We start from the raw sequence: 14723 nt of genomic DNA, 5'->3' as shown, positions 1-14723 counted from the left end.
ATCTCCATCTTGGACATTAGCGAACCGATCGGATTCAATCTAATTGCAATGCCTTGCCTCCTTACCCCCACATTCTCCTTCATCACCAACTTCTTCGTCTTCAATTCTGCTAATTCCTCCAATCTGAGATTTCATCCCTAGCCATTTAGAATTGGCTCAGATCGCTCCTTAGGAGAGAACTCAAGTGAGATTCTTACCTAAGTTTGGTGCGAAAGCATCAGCATGAACTGACGCATGAGATCCCTGAGAGCCTGACCCTGCTCTCTCATCCGATCCTCCAATCAAGTAACCTACGTTATACTCTCGTCGCACCACACACTCACTGCCCCGTTGATCCTCCTTTCCACCGAATTCTCAAACATCTCCATGCGATTCTGCATCTCGGACACCATGGACGTAACTTGCTGGAGCTGCACCTCCATCTGTTTCATCCTCGTTCCATCAGCCATGGCCCAATCCAATCACCCAAAAACTTGTTTTGATACCCAATTGTCAGAACTCAATTATGACGAGGGAAAATCTCTCTCAATTCAATGGGACTTGCACGGGAATTGAGGGTTTGAATGAGAGAATAGAAAAATAGAGGGAGAGAATTAAGAGAGGGGGAGAGATTGAGGGAAAATAGAATCAACGATTTTCCATTCATGTCTCATATGGGTCGCAGGACTTGGTTTATATACCAAGCCTATTTGAATTATTCTCTAACTACCTCCTGATCTTATTACAATAATACCCTGACTCCCTTGTACAATAATGCCCTCTTCTACTCCTGCCTTAATGTTCCTAACTACGGAACCATGATAGTTATTTGGGGTTCATGTGAGATTATTTAAGGGAAAGTAGGAATAGAGGAAATTATAGGGGGAAATGTGTAATAAATCATATGTGTGTGTGTGTGTGTGTGGCATAGAATGGCCATTCGACGCACTGGAAACTTGAGAAGAGCTGAGAGAGATTGAGGAATCTAAAGAAGGGAAGGAAGAAAAGGGAAGGGGCTGTCAGTGGAGAGGATACATAACTGGAGAATGGAGATGAAGAAGCAGAAGATTCCAGCAGCAGTGTAGAGAGAACAGCTGTAGCAACACCCAATTCTGGTAGGTTCTTCTTCTTTGAAACTTTTAGTGATTTCTCCCACCAATCCACTGGAATTAAGCCCTAAGACTTGGATTTTTGGATTGCATGTGCTGGAAACCAAAAGAGGAGAAGCCAAAGCAGGATTTGAAGGACTAGCAGTGAACAACCTGCTACCCAAGGACTTGGACAGGTTGGGTTAAGTTTTTTTGCTTTTGATTAATAGCTGTATTTTGGTTGAACCAACTTCCTAGACCTCATAAATGTTTTTACACATGAAGATTTAACAAGAAAATGAGAGAAACCGGATGCCATTAAGGATGGAGTGTTCGGCCAGGGGATTTGTGAACTAATTTCAAATTTCAGGGGCCTAAATACAATAAAATTGCATGCTAGGACTGAAAATGGGATAAAGGAAAACCCTGGGGGCGTTGATGCAATTGGATCCAATGGTTTGGGATTTTGCAAAATTTTAGGGCTTTAGTGCAGATTATTGAAAGTTTTGGGTCTACTAAGAGATTTGGAATAATAGGGGCTTCTGTGATATTTTTGGAAATTTTAGGGTATAAAAGTTAGACTTGATAACCTTTAAGGCTTTGGAAATAAATGTCGCTTGGTTCTAGAACCGCAAGGCATGTCAGAAAACGTTAGTCCTAAGTGGACTTCCAGGAATTAAGTTATAACTTTTCCATGAGTCATAGATTTGTTTAGACGTTGACGTATTGTGTTTATTCTATAGGGACACCCAGGCAAAGGAGGATCCACAGTGAACGTGGACAGGAGGAAAAGGTAAGGAATACCCAGGGTGGGCACTAGGTGGAGTGGGGCATTGCATAAGCTTCTAAAATTTCATTTTATGCATAAAGTTGAATTTTGTTCCATAAAATTTCAATGTTGTATTTGTCCACAGACTAACTAGGACTTGGCCAAGGGTGCACATATTCTTACCAGTCTAGGAGCATAATAAGATTAGGGTCCACAAAGGCCTTAAACCGAGACCAGGCAGACTAACCAATACACAGTGAGATGCTATGCTGTTAAGTTCAAAATGTCAGGGGTTGTGATGAGGTAGGAACCTAAGGTGGCTGCTCTAGGTACATAAGTGCATAATCAACAAAATCCCAAGGCAGGCAGATAGGAAAATGTTATTTTGTGAAGTTTTTACAGGCATCTTCATGTTGCAGACCTTTGCACCCATGCACCTATGGTATACTATACTGAGTAAATGTACTCATTATATAGTTGACGCAAGATCCTCCAAGGGCAAAGAAGCCATGACAGACTGACCAGGTGGGATAGTATTTGAGGACAAATCAACATTGGGTGGAAGCAGTGGTTTGATAGTGTCATTTGAATATTTCCCACATTGAGTGTACATTTTGTATTTTGGGTTGTAAAATTCTAGCCTGAGGCAAGTGGATAACGATAAACGTTAATTTACATCTGTACAACGTGTGTACAAGGGTCGGAGGCTCTATAGTTATGCTTTCTTAAAGTTGCTCACAAGACAGGTTCTCTGTGATTGGTTTAGTTAGCAGGTCCAGGTGAATGTGTTGATGTGCATAGCTTGTAAATTTAAATTTCCCACAGGTGTAGGACCATGAAAGCTCATCTTCGCTCAAATGACATTTGAGAAGGGAGTACTCACCATGAAAGGTTTCATGTTTTTGTAGTCCTCTTCAGCCTGGTGAGTGGGAGGACAGTTTGGTGGTCCATTACTAAATTATCTCTAGCTGATAACCACCAATCTGAATGTGCCACCCAAGTAGGAGAGCTGGTGCTGCAATATTCTTCTAACCAACTTGAATTAAGCTATTTTAGCTTGAAGAAGCTAGTACATTTGAATGTCGGAGGGTAGATATCTGGTTTGAGAGCTCATGCACTGCACAACTAGTGCATCTGGATGGTCCATTATCTGGTGTGAGCTAAGAAGCACACCCACTTCATTTTGGATAAGTGTACTAGTTTTGACAAGTATTGACCATGGAGAAGCTCAGGCATGTAGTGTGTGTTAGATGCATAAATTACCATATCCTAATTTTTCATTATTAGTTTTTGTGTTTTGGAATTGTTCATGCATGATGACAATGAACAACATATGCATGCTTACAGGCTAGGCACACTTCAGGACAGGGCAGGGTTTTGAGTAGAATTCTTAGAACTAAATTTGGTGGATTCTATCTTGTCTATCTGGAGTAGCCTGTGTGGTAAAGCCTGTTATTCGCAATGGAAAGAACACCGCCACCTAGATCCTCTTTTTGTTGGGCCAACACACGTCTCTCTCTCTCTCTGACCAGGACTGGGAAAGAGATATTTAATGCTTCAGTCACAAAAGAAACATTTCCTATTTTCTTGCTTGTGCAAACAGGGTTACTTACTCTTAACGAGGAAGCTGTCTCTAAATTGAACACCCCTTTTATTTTATTTTAACTCCCTGAAATCATACCAGAAAATGAACCCTTTGCTGCCTAACCTAAGAAAATTATTATTACCGTAGGTTGTTGGGTGTATGGAATGGAAGACATAAAACATAGCCCTGATACCTGATTACAACTCTAGCTAAAGTAGTTTGTTTTTTCGTATATATAATGGTGTTTTATATTTTTGATAGTATATATTATGGGGAGCAGCAAATTGGATGGTGGTTGTATATGGCAGGTACCAAGAATGGAGAAGAGGGTGAATACAGTGGCGAAGCTAGGATACAAAACGTGCATTGTCCCTAAAGCCAGTGAGAAATCTCTTGCGGCTCTTGATATTCAAGGCACCACCATCCTTGGCTGTAAGAACTTGAAAGAGATGATCAATGCCGTCTTTTCAAACTCCCATCAAATGGAAACATCATGAAGATCCTTATTGCTCTCTGTCTCTCTCTCTCTCTCTGGTTTTTCTTTAAAGAAGTTTTACAGATAGATATAGACATATACTGGGTGGCTGTAAGTATGTCCCAACATTTCCGACATTCTTGACCCCGGAATAACAACTTTTATGGGCATTAAAATTTGTAAGCACTCGAAATGTTTATATTTTACCCATTATGGGTATGGTCATTGTAGTAGGGCTTTCGCCAGCCGAGGATGCTTCATTTTCGTGTTAGGCTACCTACCATCGGCAAACCTGGCTGCTAACTTGATGGCTGGCTCTACAAAATAAAGAGAGGATCCACATTTTGGTCTACGACTATGATTTTGGATGTAAATATCATTATATTCAAAAGTTAAAGGCAAAAAAATAACTCCTCAAATTAGTTGACATTGTGAGAAACTGGAATGTGGCAACTGTTTGAGAAAGGCCTTGAAAATTTTATAAACTGATTTCTTATTTACTTCAAAATATAAAGTTCGTTTCATATTTTTAAATTGTCCTCGAAGATTTTTTGCTGCAAACAGCTGTGGATACCTTGAAGGTTATTGTGAGGTATCGCGGTGCACAGTAAATTATTTGCAATAGGGGGGAAAATTAAATCTTATAAAAAAAGTGAACTCCTATAAACCAAAATTTGTATGTATTTGGTTGTTTATCACCCAGAAGATTATCAATTGTTGCGCATTTTGGAAAACCTACTTCCACAAAGACGGACAAGACTTTATCGGCAACTCGAAATATAGGTAGATGCAATGAACCACGCTTAAATACACATTATGAAACTTGTCCACAAAACCCTATAGGGAACTGGCATCCATCTTCCAATCCCGTCGCTCTTATTTCAACTCCTAAGCCTACCTACTGTCAAGAAAAATGGCGACAAGAACACACCTGCAGTAAGCCAGTAGACAACAATTGCCAGACCCCGTCCCCGCCAGCCAGCTTTGACCTCACTACACTAGGTCTTGCTTACAAACAAGGGGATAAACAACCGGTATTGATTACAAGTTGGGTGCAGACACCATCAACCTAACATTTCTCACCATTCAAGAGCTTGAGTGTGGTTGTTCCTCTTTCTTCTTCTTGCCTTGGAGCACATCTTTAGGGTTTGCGAAGCTTGGCTGATTGGTCGAAGACAGAAGCCTGGCCCACATTCTATCGGTTATCACAACATTGTTCTGCCTCTCTATCACTCGCTGCAATCAAGTATCCAAAAGTATCTCAGGAGTTGATTATTTATGGATATTCAACCATTCAGGAACAGGTATGAAGAACCAGACAAATGGTACATTGGACACAACATAATGCTAAACTAGAACTATAAGAGCTGCCAAATGTTAAAACTATCTGCATGTATAAATCTCTGCATTGCCAATAAAAGACGCAAATCAGTGACCTAAAAATTAAGTTAGCAAAACCAAACCATATTTGCAATTTTTCTCTTTCTGCATTCAAAGGCTTTAGCAGCTGTTCATGTCAATCGTTTCAATCTGTTCTTAATTAAATTACGTCATTCACTAAATTTAGAACTTAGTTTTTGATTTTAAGAAAGGGACTGAAATGCACATGATTCCCAATACTACGGAGTTTGGGGAGGATTGGACATATGTAGGTTTACCCTTGTGCACAAAGACGTCATTAAAATGTACATTCTAAACATCATCCTATTCCCTAGTATAATCAAGAAAACTAGGTTTATTAGAGACTTACAATCAACCATTCCTCAATTGCCCCTAGTATGATCAAACTAGGTTTTATTAGAAACCTATAGTTAACCATTCATTGATTGCAAATGAGGTCTCATTGCATTCTTCATCGTCTCCAGACTTTCATTCATGTGAATATCCACCCACTAAGTACACAAACTGTATTTTTTGCTATCACATGCACAAAAGAAAGAACCTCTGCTAATATCAAAATCACACAGCATGCTTTTATAAAAAAGAAGAGTTCAAAGAATGACCTAAATGAGAATTCTCAATCCCCCATCAGCAATGAACAGATTGAAAACACTCCATTAATATTAGATATCAGAATTATTATTAGAAAACCTTCATAAATCATAAATCCACACACTGATCCACACAGCAAACCAAATGCAAAAGCAGTAAGCTACATGCCCATGAGTCCTTCACGGGGTCAAAATAAACACTTGAAAGCTCAATTTTTGTTGATATTTTCTCTTTAGAAATGCACATACTTTAACAGGTAATTTTTAATGGCAATTTTGTATTTAGTGCTCCAAAAGACGTCTTCTATCTTTTGAATTTATGTATTTTCATGTCTTTCCCTCAATCACGTGTATGTTACATTTTAGTATAGCTTGTATGATAATTGGAAAAAAGCATCCTAAGTCTGAAACACATTTTACCACTCATTATCATATTTACCTAGCAACCAAATATGACCAAAATAATCTGCTTCATAGAGATATACACCTTTGCTTATTTATTGATTAGATTCAGTGCAATTTTTGACTCGTACTATTGTTTGATCAATCATGATTAGTTAAAATTCTTTTTTTTTTTATAAGATTAGGAAGTACTAATTATCAGAACATATGGCACTTGAATCTTCAGTAACTCTCAACTGAGGACTTTTGATCTATGTCCTCAAATTTGTACAAATGGAAAATAGCACAATTAGCTTCTATTAGTTTCTTGTATCCCAAACTTTATTAATAGACTTAGAATTAATAATACATAGGCCAATTATATGCAGTATATTCCTGTTATATAGAGGATCTTCCAACCCTTGATTTAATCCTGAAGGTCAAATATTGATTAGAACTAAGATTTTGATGTCAACTTGACTCCAACCCTTTAAATAGGTTATAAGATTTTACTGTCCACTCAACACACTAGAGCGAAACCAAACAAATTGATGCAAAAGAAGAAAAAAAAAAAATCTAATCTTAATGAGCTTCTAGCAACTTAATTTCATTATTTATTATGGGAAAGTTCAGTAGTTTATTAGAGATAGAGAATACATGAGAAACATAGCATCTCTGGCTTCTTTAAGAGACCAGATTTCAGAATCATGCATGGCATGATCAAAATCCATAACTTCAACAGATACATTGTTTATAATCCTCCATGGTCAACAAGCTCAAAGCTCATTCTCTAGTGTCCAAGAGCATAGAATCTCAGGACATGGGGGAAGCTATTTTACCATCATAAACTCAAACCTCAAATGAAAACCTAATTTGTATGCAGAAATACTTCTTGCATATAGACAGACATCCTGTCATATTCTGCCCTTACTTTTCCATCTCTCTTTTATTATTTATTATTTTGTGTGTTTATTACAGTTAATGGCTTCAAGACCTCCCGTCCAAGCAACATTACAACCTTATAAAAAACAGCTCCATGACTCAAAAGCCGCTACAATTCCAAATATAGGCATGCAATTATTTATCATGTTCTTTCTATTTTCTTTTTAGTAATCCGGATTTCTTTTTAGGAGCATCTTGATGTGTCATGTTTAACTACCTATTCTATAATCATAGACCTGGGCCAAAATTCTGTGCCTTGTGAAGGTTCCCTACCATAGACATGTTGCTATATCATCTAAAACCATAAGCCAGATATAATTTTTAAGATAAGTGGGTAGTTTGTGAAAAAATCAGGGGTTTATTCTCTAATTTGCTTCTCTTTTTTTTTTTTCCAAGTACGCGCTCCGAGTTCCTGTTTCAGAGAAGTTACCCACACCCAAATAACCAATCAGGTTAGTTTTTCTATTATTGACTTACTTGGAACGGTATATAAGCATGTCTTCCATTAACAGGGCCAACCGTGAAGCCAGTGTATCCTGCCATTGCACCATGGGTTGCACTATGGGCAAGGAGTGTGCAGTACACATTATCAGATGCATTGCCTGGAACAGCCCGGATCATGTAAGTGGGATCTGCCAGATAAGACAAGAGACTGGCTGGTTATACCATTGCTTCATACTTCTGGAGTAACCAACTAGTATGTAAACTAAACAAAATCAGAGGGGAGGGAGACATATCTCAGGAAAGTTACCTATATATTTAAGATTTATCGTCATTTTATTAAGTTTAGCAAAATGATCCTGCAACACAAAAAGACTAAACCTGTAAAATTTATGATACTAAACTAGCAGTCATAGGAGTAAAATCATAAGACGCCTGACTTCCTTCACTGTGCAGTTACCTTGATCTTATGGGACATCCATAGCCCAACATCTTGGAGTAGCTTATTTCCTGATGCATCTTGTTGGTCCATGGTGCGGATGCATTCAGAAAGAAGTTCCTGTCCCGCACCTTCTGCTATTACAATAACCATGTGACCATTTTCTTTGAGTTTTTTCTCTATATATTGAAAAAGTCCACCAGGTCCTTCCAGATAGAATGGTGATTCTGGAATTAAGCAACAATCCACATCTCGGCTAGCAAGAGTGGCATACATTGCTATGAATCCTGTTAGCAGGTGAAATAAGAATTGCTTTAGGGCACGGGAAGTAGCTTCTCATTATAACAGTATTGCAATAATTTGTAAAGAAACTTTGCAGTTGAGGTAAATCACTCACTACCTTTTTTTAAGAATATAAAGATGGGGCTTCTGCTGTATATTGTAGACAGAAGTACAAAGTACAGGATGTTAAACTAGAGGAAGAAAACTTACCACTGTAGCGACCCATTAACTTGACAAAACCGATGCCATTTTCCATGCTTTCAGACTCAACATGAGCTGCATTAATAGCTCGTTGTGCCTCCTCAACAGCAGTATCAAAACCGAAGGACCTGTCTATAACCTGAATCAAGTACACTCATGTATCAATACAAGAAATATCTCATGACTAAATTATCAGTTCACATCCAATGATTGGCTACATTTGTAAGATGAAGAGATTGCAGAAGGAATGAGAAGTACCGGAATGTCATTGTCAATTGTCTTGGGTATTCCAGCCACAGAAACTTTTAGACCACGTCTTCTTATTTCCTGCATGGGAAATTGTCATATAAATCATGAATACCATCTTCAACAAATGATACGGTATCTGAGACTGCAACCTCATTCCAGTTATTAGGAAATAACTCAGCCTACTCTGTTGGTCTAAAGACAAATTACACAACCTGAAAAATTGCAGCAGCCCCTTTTTGAGTGCCATCTCCTCCAATTACATAAACCTGGCACATAGAAAGTAGGCATTCATCAGAATTTTCTGAAATTACAACCCAAGGCATGCACCATCAGCTTGCTAAATTTTTACAAATATCCATGCACTATCATCTTATTTACATATGGCTACCTATATGTGCACAAAAAGTGTTTAGCTGGAAATATTGAACTTTCAGAGTATGAAAAAATAAAATGAAAATACAAAATCATAATAGTAAGATCCTTTACCAGATTAATGCCCCGGTCCTGAATGCTGTCAACTATTTTTGATGTATCGTGCCCCCCACGCGATGTTCCAATGATGGTACCACCACGTTTATGAATGTCATTCACAACTTTTGGTGTTAAAGGAATTGTATTTCGGGCATAGAAACCCCTGTATCCCCCCTACATGCAACATAATCCATTAATAAGGACTAAGGAGAACACCACTGTCAAATTTATGAAACAAACAAGGTTGAGGTGAACTGTAAGAAGAAACTTGAAAAGTGAGAAGAACACCACTGTCAAATTCAGAAAAATATCTCAATGCCCATTTGTATGTTTCCAAAGATTGAGATGAATTTGTTATGGGGAAAAAAAAAGATAAGATAATTATTTCATCCCACTATAGGCATCAAAGCAAAACAAAAAGGGACATACAATCTGCAAGTCGAACTTTTGAGTTTCCACAGCCATATGATAGTGTCCTCTTTAATAGGATAAGGGAGGCAAGAGAAGATAGCATACAGTTCACCACCATATCCCAATAAAAACCATGCATCCGATGGGTGTGAGATATAATTATCCAGGGGGATCATATAATCTCTTGGGTATTAGGGACAGTGAGATAAGCAGACAAAATGGCAGAAAGCCATCACCCACTTAATTGGGTCATCCCAACTAAGAGATCACATCATATCCAACTTCCTCATCTCTTCCCTTCTTATTGGAAGACTGGAGATTATGGCTAGTTTCTCTTTCAATTCTCCTTCCTCGTCCCTTTGCTGGGCTCCTTCTATTCTAAGAAAGCATCATGAGAAGCACAAGGTTCTCTGTAATCTGACACTCCAATACTTCCTCTGAACACTCCTCAAAAAGATTTCTTAAAGTTAGTGCTGTTTTATTTTATTTATTTATTTATTTTCGTTTTTACCTTTTGGCATATCTGATTTAGGTTAAATTGAATAATGATTTTTTATTTGACCATCTGACTATTTTAAATTGTTTGTTATTTGGGGCTCATGGACTTGTGGGTCTGTTGTGTTTGTCGGTTTGAGTTTCCGGGTCCATAGGTTTGTCAGTTTCTTTTCTACCAATATGTTGGTTTTTACCGTGTGTGTGGACGGATATAGTCCCACAACCAAATAAATTTATTCAAAATGGAAAGAGAGTTTTTGTCACTTGAACGCATGAATTGACATTCCTTCAATTTTCAAACAAACACTTTGTAATTGTATCAATTACACATCTTCTTAAAGCATTTATACATTAAGGGCCAGTTTGATTTCATTTTCAGTTTTTGTGTTTGTTTTTAAATTTGTATGTTTAATTTTCCTTTTTAGATGGAAAATGAAAAGTGAACTTACGTGATTTTCGCTATCATGTTCAACAATTTGAAAATAAAAATAGAAAATATTGTTTGATTTGTCAATTTGTTTTTTAAATCCATGTATTGTAAATAATTTTATATGAGTTCATATAAATCCTATTTTTATAATTTTATTTTAGATTTTGTATAAATTGCTCAACCACTCATTGGCATTTAAACAAAAAATAGTAAAAGCAGAATCTTTTTTTTTTCAATAATAATAAAAGACTAGATCAAAACAATCATAACTCGGACTGAAACTGAACTTCTGCATCCTTGTCAAGGTCTGAAACTCATAACTCAGACTAGATCAACAATCAAGAAAAGGTTCTTTTGATTATGGCATCCCCCCTAGCTAGCACCCAAAAAAAAGAAAGAAAAGAAAAAAGAACCTTAGAACTTTAGAGCTCAAGGTCACTAATGCCTAAGCAAGATAGACAACAAACTGGCAGCTCAGAATCAATACTCGATGTCCTTCTGGTGAAATATGTCTTTAATCAACTTGGTGGGTTCAAGCACATTAAATTCAACAATTTCTATAATCACTTTTCACTAGAATCACATTGTGCATGGTATTCAACAACAGCACTTACAATGTAATAGTATAAGCACGTACCAGCAAAAAGGGGATAATAAACTTATTTCACAAGGTAACTTCATCAAGTCCATCCAGTTCAAATATAACTTACATGCGCCCTAACACTTGCAGATATCTACAATGTCAAAATTCACAGTGGGTAATTAATGCAGCAGTCCATGCCTCATGCATTTATGACCGCTTAATTCATTCATGACTGATGGAGGATGTTGGCAGCAGTCTCTTAAGGACATATAAGAGACATTCTAAACTGGTTCTAAGGCCCAAACATTGAATGAAGAAGGATCTTCCTAGTTGCTTGGTTAGACTTAGTTTTGATGTCTTATGCATTAGGGTATTTTTGTCATTCTACACGTCGTCTAACTCTAATAATATGTTTAGATTTTATTCATGGTCTTTTTCTAGTCTTCTTCTTAGTAGTTTCAGTTTTTGTTTAGTTTTCCTAGTAGGAAAATGATTTTCTTAACCCTAATAGGAACAACATTACTAAAGCTCTCTAAATATCATTTTAATATCTCTTTCTCAATGGTGAATGGAATAATTATCTACAGTTTTCTCTAAGCATGCTATTATGCTTTCTTTAAGTTGTGTTATGCAAGTCTAACCCTAGGTGTGATGCCTAGCAGCTTCAAGCCATGTCTCCCTCTTTTCCCTAGTCTTCAATTTGATATTATTATTGTCCTACCCTTGCTTCCATACTTATTTTCAGGCCCCGAAATTCATCTTTTCAGCCTTCTTTTACTTCTAAATTGCGCCACCCCCCCCCCCCCCCCCAACCAAAACCCATTACATATCTAAACCCTACCCTTTTCAACAATTTTCCCCAGCCTTCTACCATAAGTAAGCCTCTAATCAGTAGGCGATCTCAAAATACTAGATCTATCCTATATCAATAACACATACAAACCTCGGCTATAAGTACAAGTGGCATTGAGAAATTTTGACAGTGCAAATTATAGGTAAAAATGAGCATTTTAACTCTTGGCAAACCAGAGAACATCAAGCGTAATTTTTAGTCAAGATGCATCAAAAGAAGCATGCATACTTACCTCAATTCCAAGAACTTTGTTCACACCATACATGTAGTGCAGACCACATACTATTTCCCTAATTACAGTATTTAGGCCAGGACACAGACCACCACATGTCACTATACACGCGAGCACTTCATCAGATTTAAAATACACCTGTGAAAAATCAAAAAGCTATGAGATCATATGGAATTGCATCGAAGTAGGGACAAAGGATGTGCAGGAGAAAGTGTGAGACAGACCTTTTGGCGAGGTCCTGCACGGCGAAAATGCGTCCCTCGTGGACTATCCTTGTGAACAACAATCTGTACAAAGTAAAGGGAAGCAAATAATTTGACTAATTGATAATCAAGTGCTACACAATCAACTTAGTAGCCCTTAAGGCCAACTGTGTTGATTGCAGCCTGTGCGTGTAATATACCAACATGTGGTTAGACAAAGGTAAGAAACAACTCTTGATGACTTTCTACAAGAGCAAGTACAAAAAATTAAGTATGTTCACCTGCTGAGCAACAGTATCATCCACATTTACAAAATATTGCCTGGTGAAGAAGAAATTATTGAAAATGATTAACAGAAGCTCAGCCAATTCAATGAGAAAGACATCCAATTACCATTGGACATTCTAACAGAAGTCAATACAGGTAAATAAACTCACTTAACAAAGGCATAGGAAGGATTGTATTGCAACGGATTGGTATAGGTCTGCAAAAAATGTAATAATATTAAAATAAAATGAAATGAAAGCTAAAAACCATATAAAAAGACAACTATAGTTATTAATGCTCAAGACTATAAGCATTGGGTACAAATAACCAGCTTATTTAATTAAGATCTTCTAGTTGGAACGATAAATCTTGGTGCCAAAGTATTTGGGTGACATAACCTGCAGATGATATTGTTCTTATGCATGGAGACATAAAAAATTAATTGGATGTTGAACAAAATAGATCTAGTTGTAGTTTATCCAGCCAAAAATCTACAGATCAAGAATTTTAGCCTAGAGATTAAACCTTCTCAGCTCTAGTACACATCAACAGCTTGAAAGTTGTCAATCAGTCTCTTGACATAAGATGGTTAGTCCCAGAGCAGTAGAAAAATATTTACAGCAGTTGGAAACATATTTGTAGGAAAAAAGTAGAGTAATTAGAGTTGTTCCCACGACAGTATAATTTCCTTTATGCAGGGTTGAGTCTGATACGCGATACCTCTCTCCCTGTCCCTTCTCATGTGGTTTACCATAATTGAACAACTACTGTCCAAATTTTCCACAAGGCCTAAGTCAATCCAGTTACTCTGGCAATATTCCACCAAACAGTTCATTATTGAAGGCATTACCAGACTAAATCTGTATTTTTTTCTTTTTACTTCCCAACCTACATATAAGCCGAATAAAATCAAAATCCTAGGCCCTGCGATGCGATATAGTGGAAAGCTGAAGCACGCCCCCGAAAAGTCACCAAACCTCAGTACAATATGCCGAATTCGTGAAACTCTCATAAAAATCTAAGGAAGGAAAATAGAAACCGAATTTGATTTCACCAGAAACTAGATGCACCAATTTAATTGCAGAGATTTGAGCTATGTTTCTCTTTCCCCCTCGGATCCTTATAACAGCGACCAAAAACTTTAAATCACGACAACTAAATGCATGCCGTAATGGAATCATGTGTTCAGATCAGAACAATCAAACACAGCGACAGTGCGTCGCGCATCCACAATGCACAGAAGAAGTTGTTATCATTTCGCCTGAACATATATATATATATATAGAGAGAGAGAGAGAGAGATACAGGGAGGTCAGGGATGTAATCGGACAAATGAGGAACATCTTCGAGCACGTAACCGGCGGGTCCGGCGATATTAGGTTTATCTTCAACAACACTGTTCTCCATGGCTTGCTGCGCGGCTCTACTGGACAAGCAGATGAAACGAGAGAAGCGAGAAAGTCGGCGAAGGAAGGAAGGAAGGACGAGAAGGAAAATGGTAGAAAGAAATTGAAAGTGGAAGGAAGCGCGTGCTCTGGCAGCAGGCTCGTCCCCGGTGGAGTCGGCCTTTTAAGATTGGCGGTTTTGTATCCCACAGAGCGCCAGAAGCATCATCTTTCGGACGTGACAGCAGCAAGCCACGTTAAAAGGTTGCTGCGGGCTGCCTCTCTCTGCCCCTAGCTTTGCGTTTTTGGTAAGAAGAATAATAATAATTATTATTATTATTATTTTTATTATTATATTGTCACAAAATCGAATGGGTAAAATGTACCAGCAATGTACGTTAATTTTGATATATTTAATTTTATAAATGATTAATTATTTTTTAAATTGATTTTATTATTTTAATATATTAGTAATATAAAAGAAGGAAAGTCGAAGCAACGGCGGTGGGGAAAGGAACCCCCGAACCCGGAAAAGAGTGCCAGCACACAGAAATGAGCGGAGACAGAGCAG

The 14723-nt window shown here is 37.6% G+C and overlaps 1 protein-coding gene and 1 pseudogene across 4 annotated transcripts in view; one reads left to right on the top strand and one right to left on the bottom strand.

The window, feature by feature from the left end:
• The window catches only part of LOC127795430 (uncharacterized), a 109552-nt gene extending 105304 nt beyond the window's left edge, over nt 1–4248 (top strand). For 2 of the 4 annotated variants that reach the window (XM_052327089.1, XM_052327088.1), the window contains one exon: nt 3730–4248. In XM_052327089.1, coding sequence (XP_052183049.1) covers nt 3730–3918 — 189 coding nt within the window. In that variant the 3' untranslated portion in view covers nt 3919–4248. Of the gene's footprint in view, nt 1–3682 lie in introns of all 4 variants that reach the window. The other 2 variants (XM_052327090.1, XM_052327091.1) reach the window with 2 other exon arrangements.
• A 408-nt stretch (nt 4249–4656) lies between these two features.
• On the bottom strand, nt 4657–14418 carry LOC127795429 (ATP-dependent 6-phosphofructokinase 6-like; annotated as a pseudogene).
• Nucleotides 14419–14723: the final 305 nt, after the last annotated feature.

Source organism: Diospyros lotus, chromosome 2 (assembly GCF_014633365.1).
Source record: "Diospyros lotus cultivar Yz01 chromosome 2, ASM1463336v1, whole genome shotgun sequence".
NCBI lineage: Eukaryota > Viridiplantae > Streptophyta > Magnoliopsida > Ericales > Ebenaceae > Diospyros > Diospyros lotus.
Note: the sequence above shows the minus strand (reverse complement) of the source record. Positions and strands in the feature narration are given on the sequence as shown.